At 33.0% G+C, this 19297-nt stretch overlaps 1 protein-coding gene across 1 annotated transcript in view; it reads left to right on the top strand.

Annotated features, from left to right (window-relative positions):
• The window catches only part of LOC106465828 (acetylcholine receptor subunit alpha-like), a 131923-nt gene that overhangs the window by 61931 nt on the left and 50695 nt on the right, over positions 1 to 19297 (top strand). The window contains exon 2 of the mRNA XM_022393778.1: positions 1990 to 2129. Coding sequence (XP_022249486.1) covers positions 1990 to 2129 — 140 coding nt within the window. The remainder of the gene's footprint in view (positions 1 to 1989; positions 2130 to 19297) is intronic.

Consider the following 19297-nt stretch of genomic DNA (forward strand, 5'->3'; position numbering starts at 1 on the left):
CCAGTTTTTTTTTTCAGAACTCAACACAGCCGAAACTTCAGGAAATATTCATACAGAAAGTTACATTCACAGTAGCGTGTGAATGAAGTAATAAACGAACTACTCATCTAGATTAGATTCCGTTTCGTTGAAAAGGTCGGTTGCAACTATTTGACTTACCAAGTTTATATATGCAACACTTGAACAACTGTGATTCTCTAATTTTCCAGCTATATAAAGTTTATCCCCTTAAGATGATTTATCCACACGAATGTGATTAGCCCGGTTTCGGCAACCTGGGTAGCTCAAAGCTATGAAAGAACGAAATAATTCATTCATGAGTGTGTCAGGCAGGGCCAGCGCACTAAGGATTTGTAAATAACATCGGTATTGTTGTACGTTTCGGGAAAAAATTTCATCATACGAGTCAAATCTTTATTACTTCCATGAAAATATCTTTTAAAATAGAATCATTTATAATGTGTTATCAAGAGTTTGGAGTTTATTTTTTTAAATAGTAAAATAAATTATATTTTATATAAATGATTCGTTTTTCTTGAGTGAGAGAGTGAATCTAGAGATTCCATTTTTCTGGTGACCATGGTTACTTGAGGTGTTCAAATAAGCATCCACTGGTATCTATTAACGTTTGGTAATTGGCGGGAAATCGAAACCTATCGATGCACAAGTCCTGTCCAATCAGCTGAACAGTCCATTTGAATATTTAATCCAAGATGTTCATTCGATTCACAGACTTCTCATTAGTGGTAAAATGTTTCATAATTTGCCCCCTCAATTGGTAGGAAGGGACCAGAATGACCCACGTCGATTTTTGAAGTGGATATTCCAACTCAGCTAGTGCTGTTCAGGTGTAAACTGTATGATCTGACGAAGAACGCTAACTCTAAACGTCATCCTTCTTTAAATAAAAATATATAAAACTTGGTGATTGTTTAACCAATTATTTAATTTTGATATTTTCGTCGTCTCTGCGGTTTTAACTATATTTATCTTTTCACAAGGGAATTTACCGATGTTTGACTGTCTCGACTGCACTTTTCTGCCTCTTTATTGATCAAACTTGATTTCGCAAAATTTATTTATTTCAGTTAGCTATGAAATGTGACGTTAGGGTATAATATAGGGTGAGGGTTGTTGTACTTGCCTCGTCACTTTTGACGGACTATACGCTAGTATATATATATATAATACTCACACTTAATACGTTTCTAATTTTACGTTGTTTTGTGTGTGTGTGTGTGTGTGTGTGTGATTAATGTTATACGTCTAGAGTAAAACCTGAATACATAAACATAGTTTTAACCAACCAGAAAAGTGTATGTTTCTTTAGTGAGTGAATCGTCAGAAAGAAGCAAATAAACCGTTTGCTAACAAAGCAAGAATTATATTTTGTTCTCCAGTCTAAAAACCGCGAAACTTTTATCTATATGCACCAAACATTAAAATATAAGTACTAACACATCAGTCGAGAAGTAAATTCACACTCACATAAAAAAATATATATTGGATTATACACCAAACATTAAAATATAAGTACTAACACATCAGTCGAGAAGAAAATTTACACTCACATAAAAAATATATATTGGATTATATACCAAACATTAAAATATAAGTACTAACACATCAGTCGAGAAGAAAACTTACATTAACATAAAAAATATATATTGGATTATACACCAAACATTAAAATATAAGTACTAACACATCAGTCGAGAAGAAAATTCACACTGACATAAAAAATATATATTGGATTATCAGTAGCTGTTAAAACTTATTGAGATTTAATCTTATGTAGGAACCCAAACACGATTATTCAATGTAATTAAATAATCTAGTAATATTACACATGTTCGAGAAAACAAAACACAATACGAGTTTCGTGTAATTTTTATGATGAGATAGCTTATAACCGTCCATCTTCGTGAGTTTTGTGAAGAGTGGATTTACATTTCCACTTATTCTAAATACACCTACTTCCTGTTCTAGGTGGAGCAGCAAATCCAGACGCCAAGAGACTTTACGATGACTTAATATCTCGCTACAATAAACTAGTCCGACCAGTCCTCAACGTCAGTGAAGCCCTAACCGTGAACATCAAACTCAAGTTGTCTCAACTGATTGAAGTGGTAAGACCTGCTTGTTTGTATTACTTGGAATGAAACACATAAAAATGGAGCTTTTATTTTTAGTTGAGACAAATAACTCTTACGACCCACGGTTAATCACGTAACTCAATCAGATCGATGGATTCAATATTTCTTAAAACTCTCGACCAATGCGCAGGTCAGAATATTAGCCATATCGCAAAATTAGCTCATACGAAGTGTAACAAGGTTCTGGTGACAATAATGTTTTGTAGTTAATATGTATATTTATAAAATTCAAGATGTTACGTTTTTTTTTTTTACAAATATACTTTTAGGAAACACTTTCTAAACTCTTCCATAAAATACCCCCTGTTATTATTAATTTTCCAACGTGTCTTTACGTATTATTATGTCCCCCAGTGGCACAGCGGCATGTCTGCGGACTTACGACGCTAGAATCCGGGTTTCGATACCCGTGGTGGGCAGAGCACAGATAGCTCATTGTGTAGCTTTGTGCTTAATTATAAATATGCAAGCAAGCAAACGTATTATTATTTTCACTACCTTTTATTTTACACACCCATGAAAACAAAATCTTTGATTATAATCCACGTTTTTATTTAATGTTACAATATTTTCTAATACAAGAAAAATATCAACAAATATAAATAGTAATATCATTAACACTTAGATCTTACATGTTATTTATCTAGATTATTATTCTTTAGGCGAACCCATTATGAAAGTTAAAGCGCCACCTGTAGCTGTGGAGAGGAATCGATTATGTTTTAAAATTTATCTTGCCTGAAAAAGTTGCCTACGTTATTATTTGTTTTAAATATAATACCTATATTTTATTGGTATAATTTTCTCACTGGTTTGATTTTCATTTTTTTGTCGGATAACGACATAATGATATAATCAATAACAGGAAAAATATATATTGCTTAAAGTGGCTTTAAGTATTCTGGAAGTTTTATTTCTTCTTCGTTCAAGAAAGAACACTATAAAATATTTATATGTTTTGTTATATGTTTATATGTTGAACAAGCAATCTTTAAAATGTATATTATCTTTCGGTGATGACGTCATGAGTAATTGCCTCCCCTCAACTCGAATGTCAGTAATATACAAGTTTTTAACAAAGTTTTTTCTTCACAATTCTAGCTATAGTTTTGTGTGTTTATACTTGTATTATTATTTTTTAAATAAACCATTTTACATGCAATAGTTTCTGATTTTAGCGAAATATCTAGAAACTATTTCGATTGCAAATTTTTGAAAAATAACGAAGACTTTGTTTACATCCGCTTTGAATATTTTAAACTATTTTCTGCTTTTACAGACGCTGTAAAAAATTCAGTTAAGATCAGAGTGGCTCTTGAACAAGAAGTTTGTGCCACACATATATACGTTTGTCACTGATCGAGAAGCAGACGGGTAGGGCCAGGTGGTTAGGGCGCTCGACTCGCAATCTGCGGGGCGCGGGTTCGAATCCCCGTCATACCAAACATGCTCGCCCTTTCAGCCGTGGGGCGAGTTATAATGTCACGGTCAATCCCACTATTCGTTGGTAAAAGAGTAGCCCAAGAGTTGGCGGTGGGTGGTGATGACTAGCTGCCTTCCCTCTAGTCTTACACTGCTAAATTAGGGACGGCTATCGCAGATAGCCCTCGTGTAGCTTTGCGCGAAATTCGAAACAAACAAACAAACCTTCTGGGAAATCTCTAAGGTAGGAAACCATGTATGGCGTAGAACACGTTTTAATACCCATGATAAAACAGTCCTGCGATATTATTCATTACAATTATTTGGTGTTTATACAGTTTTGGCTTGTTGTGAAAAAAAAAGGTCATACTGGTATATATAGAAGTTGTACCATGAGTATTGTACTACTGATTTATTGTCTATTCTTGTATATACAAGTGGAAAGCGCTTTGAGATTAGCTTTCTTATTGTTGACTTTTATAACATCGCTACCCCTCTCTCTATATATATATCTAAAAAAAAAAAAACGTACATCACATATAATAGTTAAATGAACCGCCTAAACGTCACGTTAGTGTAGCCTATATAATGTGCAAAGTTTAGTATACTCTAATCCCTTATTGTGATGGCACACGACGAGACACGCGTTTCGGCATGTAATGCTGTTTGAATACAAGAAGGGAAACAACGCCTCTGTCGCCACGAAGAATATCAAAGAAGTTTATGGAAATGTTCTGAACGTTCGTAAGTGTCAATATTAATTTTAACTCCAGGGTAATGCGTTATTACAAAAGGAATATTTTTTTCTTCTTTTATATTATTATTGTTTCCTTTTTAATCCTATCTAACTCGAAACCTCTGTTGGAAATGTTACTATCTCTAAAGGGTTTCAAGTTGGCTAACATTGAAAAGGAAACTAATTATAATATAAAAGAAGTAGAAATTATTCCTTTTGTAATAACGCTTTACCCTGGATTTAAAATTAGTATTAATGATATCCAAAAAAGAATTGGAAAGAATTTCACATAAAACTCTAAAAGCTAAGTTTGAAAATAAACGAAGACAACCTAAATCAAGTAAATAAATCTGATGAATGTATTTTTCCGTGCAATAAACCAAATTGTTATATTTGTAGGAAAGGTTATATTACATACACGAAATAAATTAGAGGCCTTACTGGGGAGAAAATATCTTTAGAAACTCTAGATTTAGTTGTAATTCACATAATGTTATTTATGTATTATCTTGTATTTGTTGTAAGCAAATATATGTTGAAGAAACAGAAAATTTACGTTTCAGAATAAATTTACACATCTTATGTCAGAAATGCAAATAATAGCCCGTTACTTGTTACCAAACACATTAATAAGTGTATTATGGGAAAATATTAACCCTTTTTCCAATTATTTCCATTTTGGTGTTCTTGTGAAAAACATAAAAGATTATTTTATTAAGGAATTTAAAACCACATTAAATGTTACATAGTTTAACATACAGAGGGAGTTTAAAACTTATATAAAGCTTTAAGGTAAAAAAACGCGGGAAGTTTTACATTGTTAAGTAGAACTTGTTCGAGAAAGCTATATTGCAGAAACTGAAGAGTATCCTAGACGATATGAAAAGGTATTTTTATGCTTTTATTTATTACTTTTAAATTAACAGTTATAAATAAAGAGTTTTTTTAATATTTTAAATTCATTTTTATATTGTTCCATTTTTACTAATCTCTTCCTTCAGCAAAATATACTTGTTTCCTTGTATATATATACAATCACTGTAATAGTAAAGTGATAATATAGACATCAATAAATGACTGAAACTTGAAGATATAGTATCTACACTTCACAATAATTAGATAAATTTAATGGAACTCATTTTAGCTCTTTAGAATTTACCCATCCTCTTAGCAACTATAAATATGCATCTTTTGTAAATCATGTTAGGTTTAATGGGGTAAAGCTGGCCTACTTGAGCCTCATTACACAACTGTGCACTATTTCAGTAAATTCTAGTAGATAAAAAGAGCCAATAAATCTAACACACAATTATATGATTTTAGCAATTACAGGGAGTTCGAGAACTTAGTATGTCGAGGATTAACTGAGGTGATTTGTTACTGGTGGAATGAGAGAGACAAAACTCGGTGTAAAGTATAAATTAAAAATGAACACTTTGGTTTTTGAAGAAAATACTATGGTTTATGGCCTAGTGGTAATGAACCATGGCATTATGATAGAGTTGAGATATAAAATAAATGAAGCAAAACTGTATTCAAACGAAACTAGTAAATAAAAGAAAAATATTTAATAAAAAGTAGATGGGAAGAAAACTTCCTGAAAATGAAGATCAATTGGAGATATCGTCTAGAAAGATAAAATAAAGACAGAGCTTCGTAGCGAGTTCTGGCTCTCACAATATCATGGAGGAGTCTTCTTGAAAACTCCAAATCTGTGTTAATAAAGACAGAGTTTCGTAACGAGTTCTAGTTCTCACAGTATCATGGAGGAGTCTTCTTGAAAACTCCAAATCTGTGTTAATAAAGACAGAGTTTCGTAACGAGTTCTAGTTCTCACAGTATCATGGAGGAGTCTTCTTGAAAACTCCAAATCTGTGTTAATAAAGACAGAGCTTCGTAACGAGTTCTGGCTCTCACAGTATCATGGAGGAGTCTTCTTGAAAACTCCAAATCGGTGTTAATAAAGACAGGGCTTTGTAGCGAGTTCTGGCTCTCACAATATCATAGAAGAGTCTTTCTGAAAACTCCAAATCTGTGTTAATAAAGACAGGGCTTCGTAACGAGTTCTGGCTCTCACAATATCATGGAGGAGTCTTCTTGAAAACTCCAAATTTGTGTTAATAAAGACAGGGCTTCGTAACGAGTTCTGGCTCTCACAATATCATAAAGGAGTCTTCTTGAAAACTCCAAATCTGTGTTAATAAAGACAGGGCTTCGTAACGAGTTCTGGCTCTCACAATCTTATAGAAGAGTCTTTTTGAAACTTCCAAATCTGTGTTTACAGTTCACCTTCTCTCTTAAGCTGATCAGTGATAAGACTGGATTACGAGAATCCAGAAATACAGAGGGTTGAGTACGTTATGTTAAAATTATAATAAGTCACTTGACAGCCACACCATATATGAAGCTATGGTGAAAAGGCATCTATCAGAACTACATTTTGACACTGTTTGGAGAAAGTGTAATGCCACCGAAAATTGGTTACTTTTCGAAAGGGTATGTAACAGCCCTTTCCAACACAAAATATTCATACACCGTGATCATAAAGAAGTGTTAATATCGGGGTTCTAAAATTTCCAAGACAGGATATTCCTCGTATTTAATGGTATTGGAAAATAATGGAATGTGAATGAAGTTTGGGGAATAAGGACCATCCAGAGAGAGAGAGACCTGTAATATGTCGTACCCTATCTTGGTAAGCAAGTGCATCATTTCGTAACAAGTTAGAATCGATGAACACAGAAGTCAGTGGCAAAAGCCATCCATATGGCCGAGACAACTATACATAAGATAATCAATAACAACAACCACCGTCTGGTAGAGTACCACAAGTCATGGGTGATACAGGAAGATACCATGCACTTTTTACTTCCTTGATTAATATGTAAAATTTTTTAATTTTTTTTGTTTTCTTTCATTTCAGTTTGGAAACAGAAAGTCCCTCAAACAAACACACCTAACAATTTTTTATTCTAGACTGTATTCACTAACTTGCAATTAATCGTGTTTTCTTGCAAGAAAGATAGCTCGTGATGTTTTAAAAAAAAAGAAGATGTCTTGTCTGTAAGCAAATCGTATAATAGCCTGGGGCTCCCCCCCCCCCACTCATGGAATAAAACATGGTTGAAACATTGAAACTAAGAAGAAGAAAAAACAATTTGCTTGGCTACGAAAAATACTTCAATGAAAATTGTTCATTAAGACTTGTTATCTTCCCTATTTCTCCAAAATTCCAAGATGAGTTTCCTATTCAGTATGGCTAGTATTTTAAGAATCTCAAGAGGATGGGGTTGGAGGGTAGTTTCTGGTCAGTATGGTCAGTTTCTACAGAATGTTAAGATGGGTTTTCTGGTCAGAAATTTTGTAATTGTAATTTTGGTGTGATAGACTACAGAAAAGGCAATTAGTCATCAATGCCCATCGCCAACTCTTGGGTTACTTACTCTTTAACAATGAATAGTTGGATTGACCGTAACGTAATAACACCCCCAATGCTGAAAGAGCGAGCATGTTCGGTGAAGGAATTCGAACCCTCGACCAGCAGATTGCGAGTCGAGCGCCATAACCACCATGTAAGCAAGCTTTATGAAAGTCAATTGATAAGCACATCTAGCAAACAAAGTAATAATAATAAGTATACCATTAAAAGAAAAACGAGTGCACTTTAAAGGTTTATTCAAATTAATAAAGTCAAATGACGTGATATCAACCAGTTCGAATATTTAATTTGAAAAGTATAATCAGAATAAAATAATAACCTTCAATATTTTTCAACGACTGCGAGAAACAACTAACTACAACAACAAGTTTTCTTCCGGCTTCCATTTTGACCTTTGTTATCACGATGATCTAGTTGATTTAAGCGGAATTTTCTTCGGTTCATTTATTGGAATAATGAGAAAACATACAAAGGATTCTCTCAACGTACAAATGAAACTACATACTGTTCAGAACCGCTTCATTAAGTCTGCTTTAATTTGATGCTTTCTTTAAATCTCTTCCTAATTGAATAACGTTACATATCTTCTAGAACTTCCAGTAACAATCAGATAGTTATATAAGAAAACAATACAAACTATGATACATGATCTTACAGTTTGACATTTGCATTTCGAATTGTAGGAAGTCTTAAGGTTTTTTTTACCGGTTAAGTTTTACATTTTCATATTAAGTATTTTCAGAATATAAATAAATTGAAAATTATATGAAAATCAAATTTTAAGAGTGATTATTAAGTATTTTCAAGTAGATAAATACGTTAGCGTAAAATTATGTACGCTATTAGATACTCTTTAGGCTTAGCCAAACTAAGTTTAATTTACTTATGAACTTACTAAGAGTGCTCATTATATGCACATAGTAACGTAATAACAATTGTTCAATATATTTACATAATGACGTAATAACAGTGCTCTGTATGTGTGCATCGTGAAGTAATAATAGTTCTCCATATATATAATTTATTATTGCATATACATGATCTTTACGTTATATATTATGACGTACCAACGATGCACATTGTACGTATATTATAATGTATTAACTATACTCACGGTCTGAACAGTCTAATTTAGTAAAATAAGCAGTAAGTATCTGCAAACAGCTGGTTCGTGTTAAGAATTTAAATGACGGTTCCAATTATAGAGTGTTATGACAAGGCAAATGATAAGATTTGAAATGACTTACTGTCTTTCTGATTTCGTAAATAACAGTGAACGTTTAAAGTGAAGAATAGCTGCGATTAAACAACTGAATTTTCTGAGCTGATTAAAAAAATAAAACTGATAATAAAGTCAGATCTTTATAATAGAGGAAGGTCACCTTAACTCTGAATGCGGTTTTTCACCAATTAAGAGGAACGTTACGAAAAAGCAAAATATTCTATAATGAACCGTGCTTTATTATAAATGTCATTTCTACTTAAAACACAGTTTGTAGATACACATTGCTGAAATATTTACAAAATGCAACTTTTGTGGTTGGGGGGCCGTTTTATCTACAAGGTTGAATAGAATGGAGCCCAAGATAGGATAAAATGTCCCCCTCATCTAACTCATAACTGTGATTTAAAATAGATTCTATATTTATAAACTGCATTTAAATCACTTAAATAATCATTTAACTGCTCCTGGCAGGGATCGGAAAACTGTGCGCCATAGCCAAAATGCGCATTTTGTTTTGGGGGAGGGCAATGACACAAAAGAACGTTTGGAGCAATGACGTTCATTATGGTCGAATTCTATAGCGGAAACACACATTATTATTTTTGAGTAAGAAGGCATCACGAAGGGGAAGGAAAACTTGCCCTAAGCTACTCATCTTAAAGAAGGGAAGGGGAAACTTGCCTTAAGCCACTCATCTTGAAGAACTGACGTTATAAAAATCAGTGAACTTGAACTACGACATATTCGGTTGTCAGTAATTCTTCGTTGTTTGAAATCAACAAAGTCTAATTCCTTGTGTCAGTAATTCTTCGTTGTTTTAAATCAACAAAATCTAATTCCTTGTGTCAGTAATTCTTCGTTGTTTGAAATCAACAAAATCTGATTCCTTATGTCAGTAATTCTTCGTTGTTTGAAATCAACAAGTCTAATTCCTTGTGTCAGTAATTCTTCGTTGTTTGAAATCAACAAAATTTAATTCCTTATGTCAGTAATTCTTCGTTGTTTGAAATCAACAAGTCTAATTCCTTGTGTCAGTAATTCTTCGTTGTTTGAAATCAACAAAATCTAATTCCTTATGTCAGTAATTCTTCGTTGTTTGAAATCAACAAGTCTAATTCCTTGTGTCAGTAATTCTTCGTTGTTTGAAATCAACAAGTCTAATTCCTTGTGTCAGTGGTTATTCGTTGTTTGAAATCAACAAAGTCTAATTCTTTGTGTCAATAATCCTTCGTTGTTTGAAATCAACAAAATCTAATTCCTTATGTTAGTAATTCTTTGTTGTTTGAAATCAACAAAGTCGAATTCCTTGTGTCAGTGATTCTTCGTTGTTTGCATAAACAAAGTCTAATTCCTTGAAATATCTATTTTGTAACCATCAAAGCCATTTCCTTGGATCAAAGTTGCTCCAAAACAAAAACAACAACAAAAAATAACCCTCACTCTGATCATTCACATTCTTCATTCTATATGGCAGCACATCATAACTGATGATATATAGGGGTGGCCGTTTTACCGAAGTGGATCTCTTACTTTTCCCTAAGAAAATAATGACCTCGTCAATACCATCGAGTTTCAGAAATGTGTATTATGATTTAGGCGTTTTACTCACTTCTCATAGCATGGAGAAATAAAGATTCTGTGAAAATATATTCAGATAACAAATTATATCCAAGTCATCTCTTAGCCTTGTTTTCTTGTACTCTTCGTTTCTGTTGGAGTTCACATATTGCAATAACGAAAAACGGATGAGTTCATTCCTTTTCAATGTAAAACACATAGGAAACTTGCCTCTAGTGGTAATAATTAGAAGTAATTGCAATATTGGTGGTATTTTTGTTAAAATGTTATGTGTGGCTCGTGCTCGTATGCTATTCGGAACCCTGTGACTAGCAGTTTCATGAGCCCACAAAAAAACACGGTGAAAAAATATTTTTTTAATCTGATGAATCAACCAAATGATAGAAGGAAAAGTCAGAACTACATATTATAAACAGTAATAATATCAAATATTAATAGGATAAAATTCGCTAAAGTTGGTGTAGTTAAGTTTTGTTTGTTTGGAGTTAAGCACAAAGCTACACAATAGGCTACCTGTGCTGTGCCCATCATGATTATCTAAACCTAATTTTTAGCTTTATAAGCCCACAGACTTACCGCTGTGCCACTTGGGGGCTGGTGTAGTTAGTTAAAAATACGAACTTACCATCATAATCACCAATTTCTTGAGAGTGTCAAAGAAAAGTTCAATAATTTGTAGTTGTCATTATGAGTAACCCTCGGTAATACTCCTTGAACAAAGTGTTATACAGTCTTTTCGTGTACTTAACTAAACTTATTAATTGGCAAAAATAAATTAACTAACTTGATAATTGACAGGAATATCTTCCTGTCATGGTGGTAATTGTGTAAGAGATTAATAGTAATGCATTTCTGGGTAACAGTTTAATATATGCCATTGTTTTGAGTTACATTTCTACAATTTCTGGGTAACAGTTTAATATATGCCATTGTTTTGAGTTACATTTCTACAATTTCTGGGTAACAGTTTAATATATGCAATTGTTTTGAGTTACATTTCTACAATTTCTGGGTAACAGTTGAATATATGCCATTGTTTTGAGTTACATTTTTACGGAGAATATTACCGTCTATGGAATCACCCAAAAAACTCGGAATCGTTCTGAATTAGAACAATTCTTCATTTATTTCTTCTAGTCTTTCTTAGCTACTAAAATCGTTCCAATAAAGAACTTCTTTGTCAGCATATAGTGTAACTACTTGTGTGAATAGGTTTGAAAAGTTGGGATGTTTTAATACTAATCTACATCTGTTCGCTAATAGTCTTTGGTAATTTAATCTCTGGCATACTCTGTTGTGATAATATGTCAGTGACCAAACATTTTACATATTTTTTGGCTAATCAGTCAAAAGATCCCTTGATCCATGAGGTTTGGATTTTTTGAAACTAATATCCTCAGATAACATGATCCAATAATTATTATTAAGTTTGATATCACATTCCAATAAGACTGATTACAATTTTAGTCACATTCTCACTTCATTACTGATCCAAAATTGTTTTCCAGTAACAAACGTGCATAATAGAATACACTAATATTTTTTTAATGACACTAAGGAAAAAAAGTCTGGTGTTTGGTTTGTTTGAATTTCGCGCAAAGCTACACGAGAGCTATCTGCATTAGCCGTCTCTAATTTAGCAGTGTAAGACTAGAGGGAAGGCAGCTAGTCACCACCATCCACCGCCAACTCTTGGGCTACTCTTTTACCAACGAATAGTGGGATTTACCGAAACATTATAACACCCCCACGGCTGAAAGGGCGAGCATGTTTGGTGGAACGGGGGTTTGAACTCGCGACATTCTGTGAGTCGGGCGCCCTCACCACCTGGCCAAGCCAGGCCCGGCTGGTGCTTGAAATGCGAATGGCTACAACGCAAGGCAACGGAATCATCATGCTGGCTGATGGACAATCTATATGTTGAACTTTATACAACCTACATACACATGATAAAAATGTAGCTTAATAACGCAACACAATTTGGAATTGAAAACCGCACACCATTTGTGCTGCTGGAATTTAAAAAAAAACCGTTTATATGTCTACAACAGTCGATTACGCTATAATTCACACAGATCCGCGTCTGTGGAACACAGTTTTTGTTGTTGTAAAGTAACATAAGGTTTATGTTAGTTTACAACACAACCTGTTTATAGTGATATGATTCTGAAAACTTCGCTGGGGTTGAGCCGAGCTCAGAAAACTATGTTCTTAATGGGAAGTTAATGAGCTGCTGTAACACAATCTCTACTGTGTTTATGACCCACGAGGTTGATTAGTTGTATATCTTAAAAACTAATCGACGTAATAAAAATCTCTTCTCTATATTAATTCTCAATTTAAACGAAGAAAAGTGTTTAAAGAGTTGTGAGGGGATTCCGAAAACAGATCCAGAGGGTCTGAGATTTAACTAAACTGATCTATTTTAAAATAATTACCATATACAGAGCCATTCAAAATGATAACCTAAATCTGAGAAATTTAAAAATCTAAGCCCCATATATGGTTCATATTTAAAAATCTAAGACCCATATATGGTTCATATTTAAAAATCTAAGCCCCATATATGGTTCATATTTAAAAATCTAAGACCCATATATGGTTCATATTTAAAAATCTAAGCTCCATATATGGTTCATATTTAAAAATCTAAGCCCCATATATGGTTCATAGGGATACGTACTCACTACATTTAAGACAAAATTTAAATCTTTTTTTTTTTGTATTTTGAAATAATCAATAAGAAATGGGTAAACGAACACAAGACTATAACTTTTATCCCGCCTCACATTTAATAATAAAACAATATTTATGTTGGAAAGCGTTTTATTAAAAGAAACAACTATGGCTAAACAAAATAAATAAGAAATAGTTTTCGCAGTAAAACATCTTGCAAGTATTCTGAATTAACAAAAACAACTACGGTTGTGAAATTTCTACGGTACAGGGGCCTAACATGGTCTAGTGGTTAGTGGCTCAACTTGCAAGCTGTTCAGGTTCGAATCCCGTCACCGAACGTGCTCTCCCTTTCAGCCGTGAGGCCGTTGTAAAGTGATGGTCAATCCCACTATTCGTTAGTAAAAAAGTAGTCCAAGAGTTGGCGGTGGTTGGTGTTGACTGCTCGCCTTCTAGTCTGTCATTGCTAAATTAGGAACTGATAGCGCAGATAGCTCTCGAGTAGTTTTCCGCGAAATTCAACAAACAAACTAAACCACATATTATAAAGCAGAAAATCCTATATCTGTATGGTAAGCTATTAAGAAAATAATATATTTATAGATAGTATAAATTTTCATCTTTTTACGATGAATTGATAAAATCCCAGAAATTCAGTGGTATAAAACTCCATTAAAAACTCCACTTTTCCACATTAAGCATTTTTTGCTGCATACCAACAGTATTTCGGATACTATACTTTTTGCTACTATAAGTACAATTCAGCTGAGTTCTGTTATGGAACGAAAGACCCCCTGGACAATGAGTTGTGACTGACAAAAAAAAAGGTCTGAATGCCTTTTTTTTGACACGTCTCTGTTTCATATTTCCTAATTGATTAATTAAGAGAACAACAAGAAAAAACCACTTAGAGTCTAGGAAACACACAGAATGATTAATTAACCATTGTTGTGCTTCGTTTACATGGTTCTGTTCTAATAACAATAATTTTTAAAAAAGGTGCGTTATCTGGACGTGCAAATATTACCAAATATAGAATCAATAAAGTTTAAGTTTTCAAATCTTTAGGCTTCTAAGTGCGGAAAAATCCCCACTCATTGCGTTGTATATATAAGTCGTATTTCAAACAGTAAAATTAAAATCACAAAAAACATGTCAATGAATGTAAAATACTATTATCGTATTTTTCTTTCTTTTGGGGAATGAAGGGTTGAATATTAACAAACTATATGTATAATGGCAGCAAAAAAAACATTTTGATTGGTTGGCATTTTATATTGAATTAGGCTTAGTTTTACATATTAACTAGCGGCAGGGTCTATCATTTTCAATTCGGTAGGTAAGTGACCACGCATGTCAAAGAGATCTTAACAGCACCACATGTATCAACATAACGTGTCAGTCAAAGAGGAAATTAGAGCGCGGGTTTCAAAATTATATCACAAACACATCAAGTTAGGATATCGTTAAGCAAGGTTTGAGTAGACAGAACTGAGGAATAAATTTTTCTTTTAAATATACAGAAACAAGGTAAACTGTTTGCCAAGAAACATACCTGGTGTTCTTCTTAGTTATAATAACAAAGAAAACAAAGGGACGGTTTTGACTTGACAAATTGTTGCCTAGAAACATACGTGGTGTTCTTCTTACTTATAATAACACAGAAAACAAAGGGACGGTTTTGACTTGACAAATTGTTGCCTAGAAACATACGTGGTGTTCTTTTTACTTATAATAACAAAGAAAAAGAGGGACGGTTTTGACTTGACAAATTGTTGCCTAGAAACATACGTGGTGTTCTTTTTACTTATAATAACAAAGAAAACAGAGGGACTTTTCTCTCCTTAATATAGATAATTAAAAGTGATCGTATATCTTCTCTGTCCCTAACAAAGATAAATAAAAGTGAACTTATATCTTCTCTGTCACTAACAAAGATAAATAAAAGTGAACTTATATCTTCTCTGTCACTAACAAAGATAAATAAAAGTGAACTTATATCTTCTCTCTCTCCCTAATACAGATAAAGAAAAGGGAACTCATATCTTCTCTCGCCCTAATATAGATAAAGAAAAGGGAACTCATATCTTCTCTGTCTCTAACAAAGATAAATAAAAGTGAACTTATATCTTCTCTCTCCCTAATATAGATAAAGAAAAGGGAAATCATATCTTCTCTCTCTCCCCAATAAAAATAAATAAAGTGAACTTATATATTCTCTCTCCCTAAAAAAAAGATAAATAAAAGTGAAATTATATCCTCTTTGTCCCTAAAAAGATAAATAAAAGTGAACTTATATCTTCTCTTTCCCTAATAAAGGTAAATAAAAGTGAACTTATATCTTCTATGTCCCTAACAAAGATAAATAAAAGTGAACTTATATCTTCTATGTCCCTAACAAAGATAAATAAAAGTGAACTTATATCTTCTGTGTCCCTAAACAAAGATAAATAAAAGTTAGCTTATATCTTCTCTCTCCCTAATAAACATAAGCTTATAATTAGTTTGTCTTTTCTCTCCCTAATAAAAATGAGCTATACTGAAGGCACTTTTTTAACAACAAAGCAGGGTTGTTCTTGCTACATTTTTTTATCCACAGCCCTCAGAGTGCAGACATGTTTTATATAGTTTACACCAATGAGGGCCACATATTTCATCGTATTGAGTGATTTTGTGTTTTTGTCTATTACAACACTCAGTAAAAGATCCGACCAAAAAACATTGAGTGAAATAACTAAGTAACAGGTGGTAATTATTGGCATTGACTTTAATGTTGATGGCATTTTATTAGAGTTTAGTTGTTTAACTGAAAATTGGAGATTGTAAGTCATTATAAAATGTAAATGTACAACCCGAAGTTCCAGAAGAAATGCTACTATTAATACACAACGTTTCGGCTTCCCGTTTCGGAGGGGTTGGGTTAAAAGTCTACTGTTGTTGTATCTATTGTGCAAATGATACGTTCTTAAAAAAAAAAACACAGTACAACAATAAAATATAATGAGATGAGATGGTGGAAAGTGATATGTTACAGTATATGTAAAAAACATATTAATATCCCTGTCTCAATATTAGTATATTTAGTCAAAACGATTTTTTTTATACATAGATAAGTAAGATAAGAAATACCCTTGTATCGGAAAAAGCACGAGTAAGGTAATAATAAGAGGTCAAAATTAAGCAAGAAGATTATAAATAAAACATCTGAAATGGATAAATATTTAAGTAATAATGCAAAACAAAGGAACCAGTGTATCTCGTACGTAATAATTCACTATCTCTGGCTATCCCTTACGTCGAAGGTTTCGCAAACAAGTCAAACAGAGGAGAATAATATTGCACGCGCCCCTAGTGGCACAGCGGTATGTCTGCGGACTTACAAAGCTAGAAACCGGGTTCCGATACCCGTGGTGGGCATAGCACAGATGGCTCATTGTGTAGCTTTGTGCTTAATTGCAAACAAACAAACAAAAGTGCACGCAAAACGAGGCCTCAGCTGAACATTTTATATAACCTCATGTATTACTTATTTAAACTAAAGAGTTTGAGGAAATGCGAGAACTTTCTAGATAGAAAATATAAAGAGGCTTTTTCGTTTAAGAAAATTAGACTTTCTACAAATCGTAATAGAGGTTGGTCGGTGGCTAAGCGATGAATTTGAGAACTTATAATGTTACAATTCGAGTTTCGATACCCGCGATGGATAGACAACAGCTAGCCCATTGTGTATCTCTCTACTTAACAACAAACAAGCACGTATCAATCCCTTATAAAGGTACAAAATGTTGAAAAAATGTTCCTCTACAAACAGCCTACCAGATTTCTGATTACCATGCCTATACTCCCAATTAAGTTAAAATATACTAAACAAATGTCTGTTTATAAACAGCCTAACAGGGTTTCAGACTGCCGTGCCCGAAACTTTAATAAATGTAAAATATACTGGATAATTTTAAGACCAACGTCTGTAATGATGTAGTTACACCTGCCTTTTTTTAATCATTGTCATATTTTGCTGCTAAATAAAAATAAACTACCAGATGATCATTTTTCGGAACATATAATCTGGTTTTTGATTCTTCTGTTTCTTTAATGTTAAACATAAAATCATTGTTTTCAGATGATCATTTTGCGGATCATACAATCTTGTTCCTCATTCTTCTGTTTCTTTAATGTTAAACACAAAATCATTATTTTCAGATGATCATTTTTCGGAACATACAATCTGGTTTCTCATTCTTCTGTTTCTTTAATGTTAAACACAAAATCATTATTTTCAATGATCATTTTTCGGAACACATAAGCTGGTTTTTGATTCTTCCGTTTCTTTAATGTTAAACACAAAATCATTATTTTCAGATGATCATTTTTCGGAACATACAATCTGATTTCTCATTCTTCTGTTTCTTTAATGTTAAACACAAAATCATTATTTTCAGATGATCATTTTTCGGAACATACAATCTGGTTTCTCATTCTTCTGTTTCTTTAATGTTAAACATAAAATCATTATTTTCAGATGATCATTTTTCGGAACACATAATCTGGTTTTTGATTCTTCCGTTTCTTTAATGTTAAACACAAAATCCTTATTTTCTATGAATAAGTCACTGGGTTTTCTGATTTCAATAGTGTTGGTAGCCGGTGTTAGTACTTTTGATCTGAAGTTGACCTTATGTGACACATGGAATAAGTGGGTGGTTCAGAGCCTCTTAAGCTTCATACATAGCAATCACTATATAAAACTGCTTACTAGAGGGAAACAATGGAATTAACAACAATTGTCATCTTAATGTGGAGCATGTTCAGTGGCATATGGCGTCTCGATCCTTGGACCTCAAGATCCACAATCCAGCACGCTGACCGCTATGTCATGTTCGGCCCCTTCCTGCATTTGACTTATTTCAACAATCGTGGGATATTAAGTAAAAAAAAGGGAGTTGTGTAATGTGTTTTCACAAGGAAACAACTCTGAGTGAATGTGCTAATAAGAAACGAAGACTTATCGAAGTAATAAGCCTAGAAAAGCTCGTATCAAAAAAGGTGGCTTTCTTCATTTACACATTCTTCTTCAGTCTGAATTAAATGGTATGTTATCTTGATGTGTTATAGTAGAAACGCTCTGGCACATTGGTGGATATGTGTTTGACATTTTGACCTATTTCAAACTACTTGTAAAAGTTTATAAAATACCAATGCTCTACACGACCTTATAGGTAAGTAATTTTTTAATAGATTCCTTACCATTAAAAAAGAAGGCAGAGGAAGAATGACCAGGCAACGGTTTCATTACCATTAAAAAACTGTCAGAATATTCAAATCAATAAAAAAACGTACACGGTCTTCGTTCATTAATTGTTACCGAAAAATATACACTCGAAGATTGAATGTTAGAAAATAAAAAAAATCTTCCTAAAGCACAGTGAGACAAGTATTTCTGAACTGTCATGTCTTTACAAAAGCAATTTCTGGACGTTTCATGGACAAAGTGTTAGCAACTTTTTCTTTGCGAAAAACTTGTTTGCGTCACCATCTTCAATAAAAAACTACACGACATCTAAGTTTTCTACTTAGTTCTTGGTCGATAACATTTTGCTAGTAAAACCTTTTCCATGTGGTGAAGGCACGATATGTCAAAACGTCTTTTCATATCCAGTAAGATTTCAGCTCCCCCTCCCAGCAAAACAAATCTCGATACAGTAAGTAAAACAAAACAAAATTAGGTTTTTGGCTAGTTCGATGACAGTTGAACTGAACTTAAATCCCAAAGTGTACCTATAACTAGCAGGAGATACATTTAGTCAAGAACTTTCTGAAATCGGAGCCGTAAAATACAATATTTTGATATAAATTATGTTTAATTACTCTCTTTAAAAAATAATATCTAAAAGACAGGAAGACAATAGTATTCATGACTATACATTCTAGAAGACGTGAAGTTAATAGTAGTTAAAAAGACAGGAAGACAATAGTATTCATGACTATACATTCTAGAAGACGTGAAGTTAATAGTAGTTAAAAAGACAGGAAGACAATAGTATTCATGACTATACATTCTAGAAGAC

This window comes from Limulus polyphemus, unplaced genomic scaffold (assembly GCF_000517525.1).
Source record: "Limulus polyphemus unplaced genomic scaffold, Limulus_polyphemus-2.1.2 Scaffold2064, whole genome shotgun sequence".
Lineage (NCBI taxonomy): Eukaryota > Metazoa > Arthropoda > Merostomata > Xiphosura > Limulidae > Limulus > Limulus polyphemus.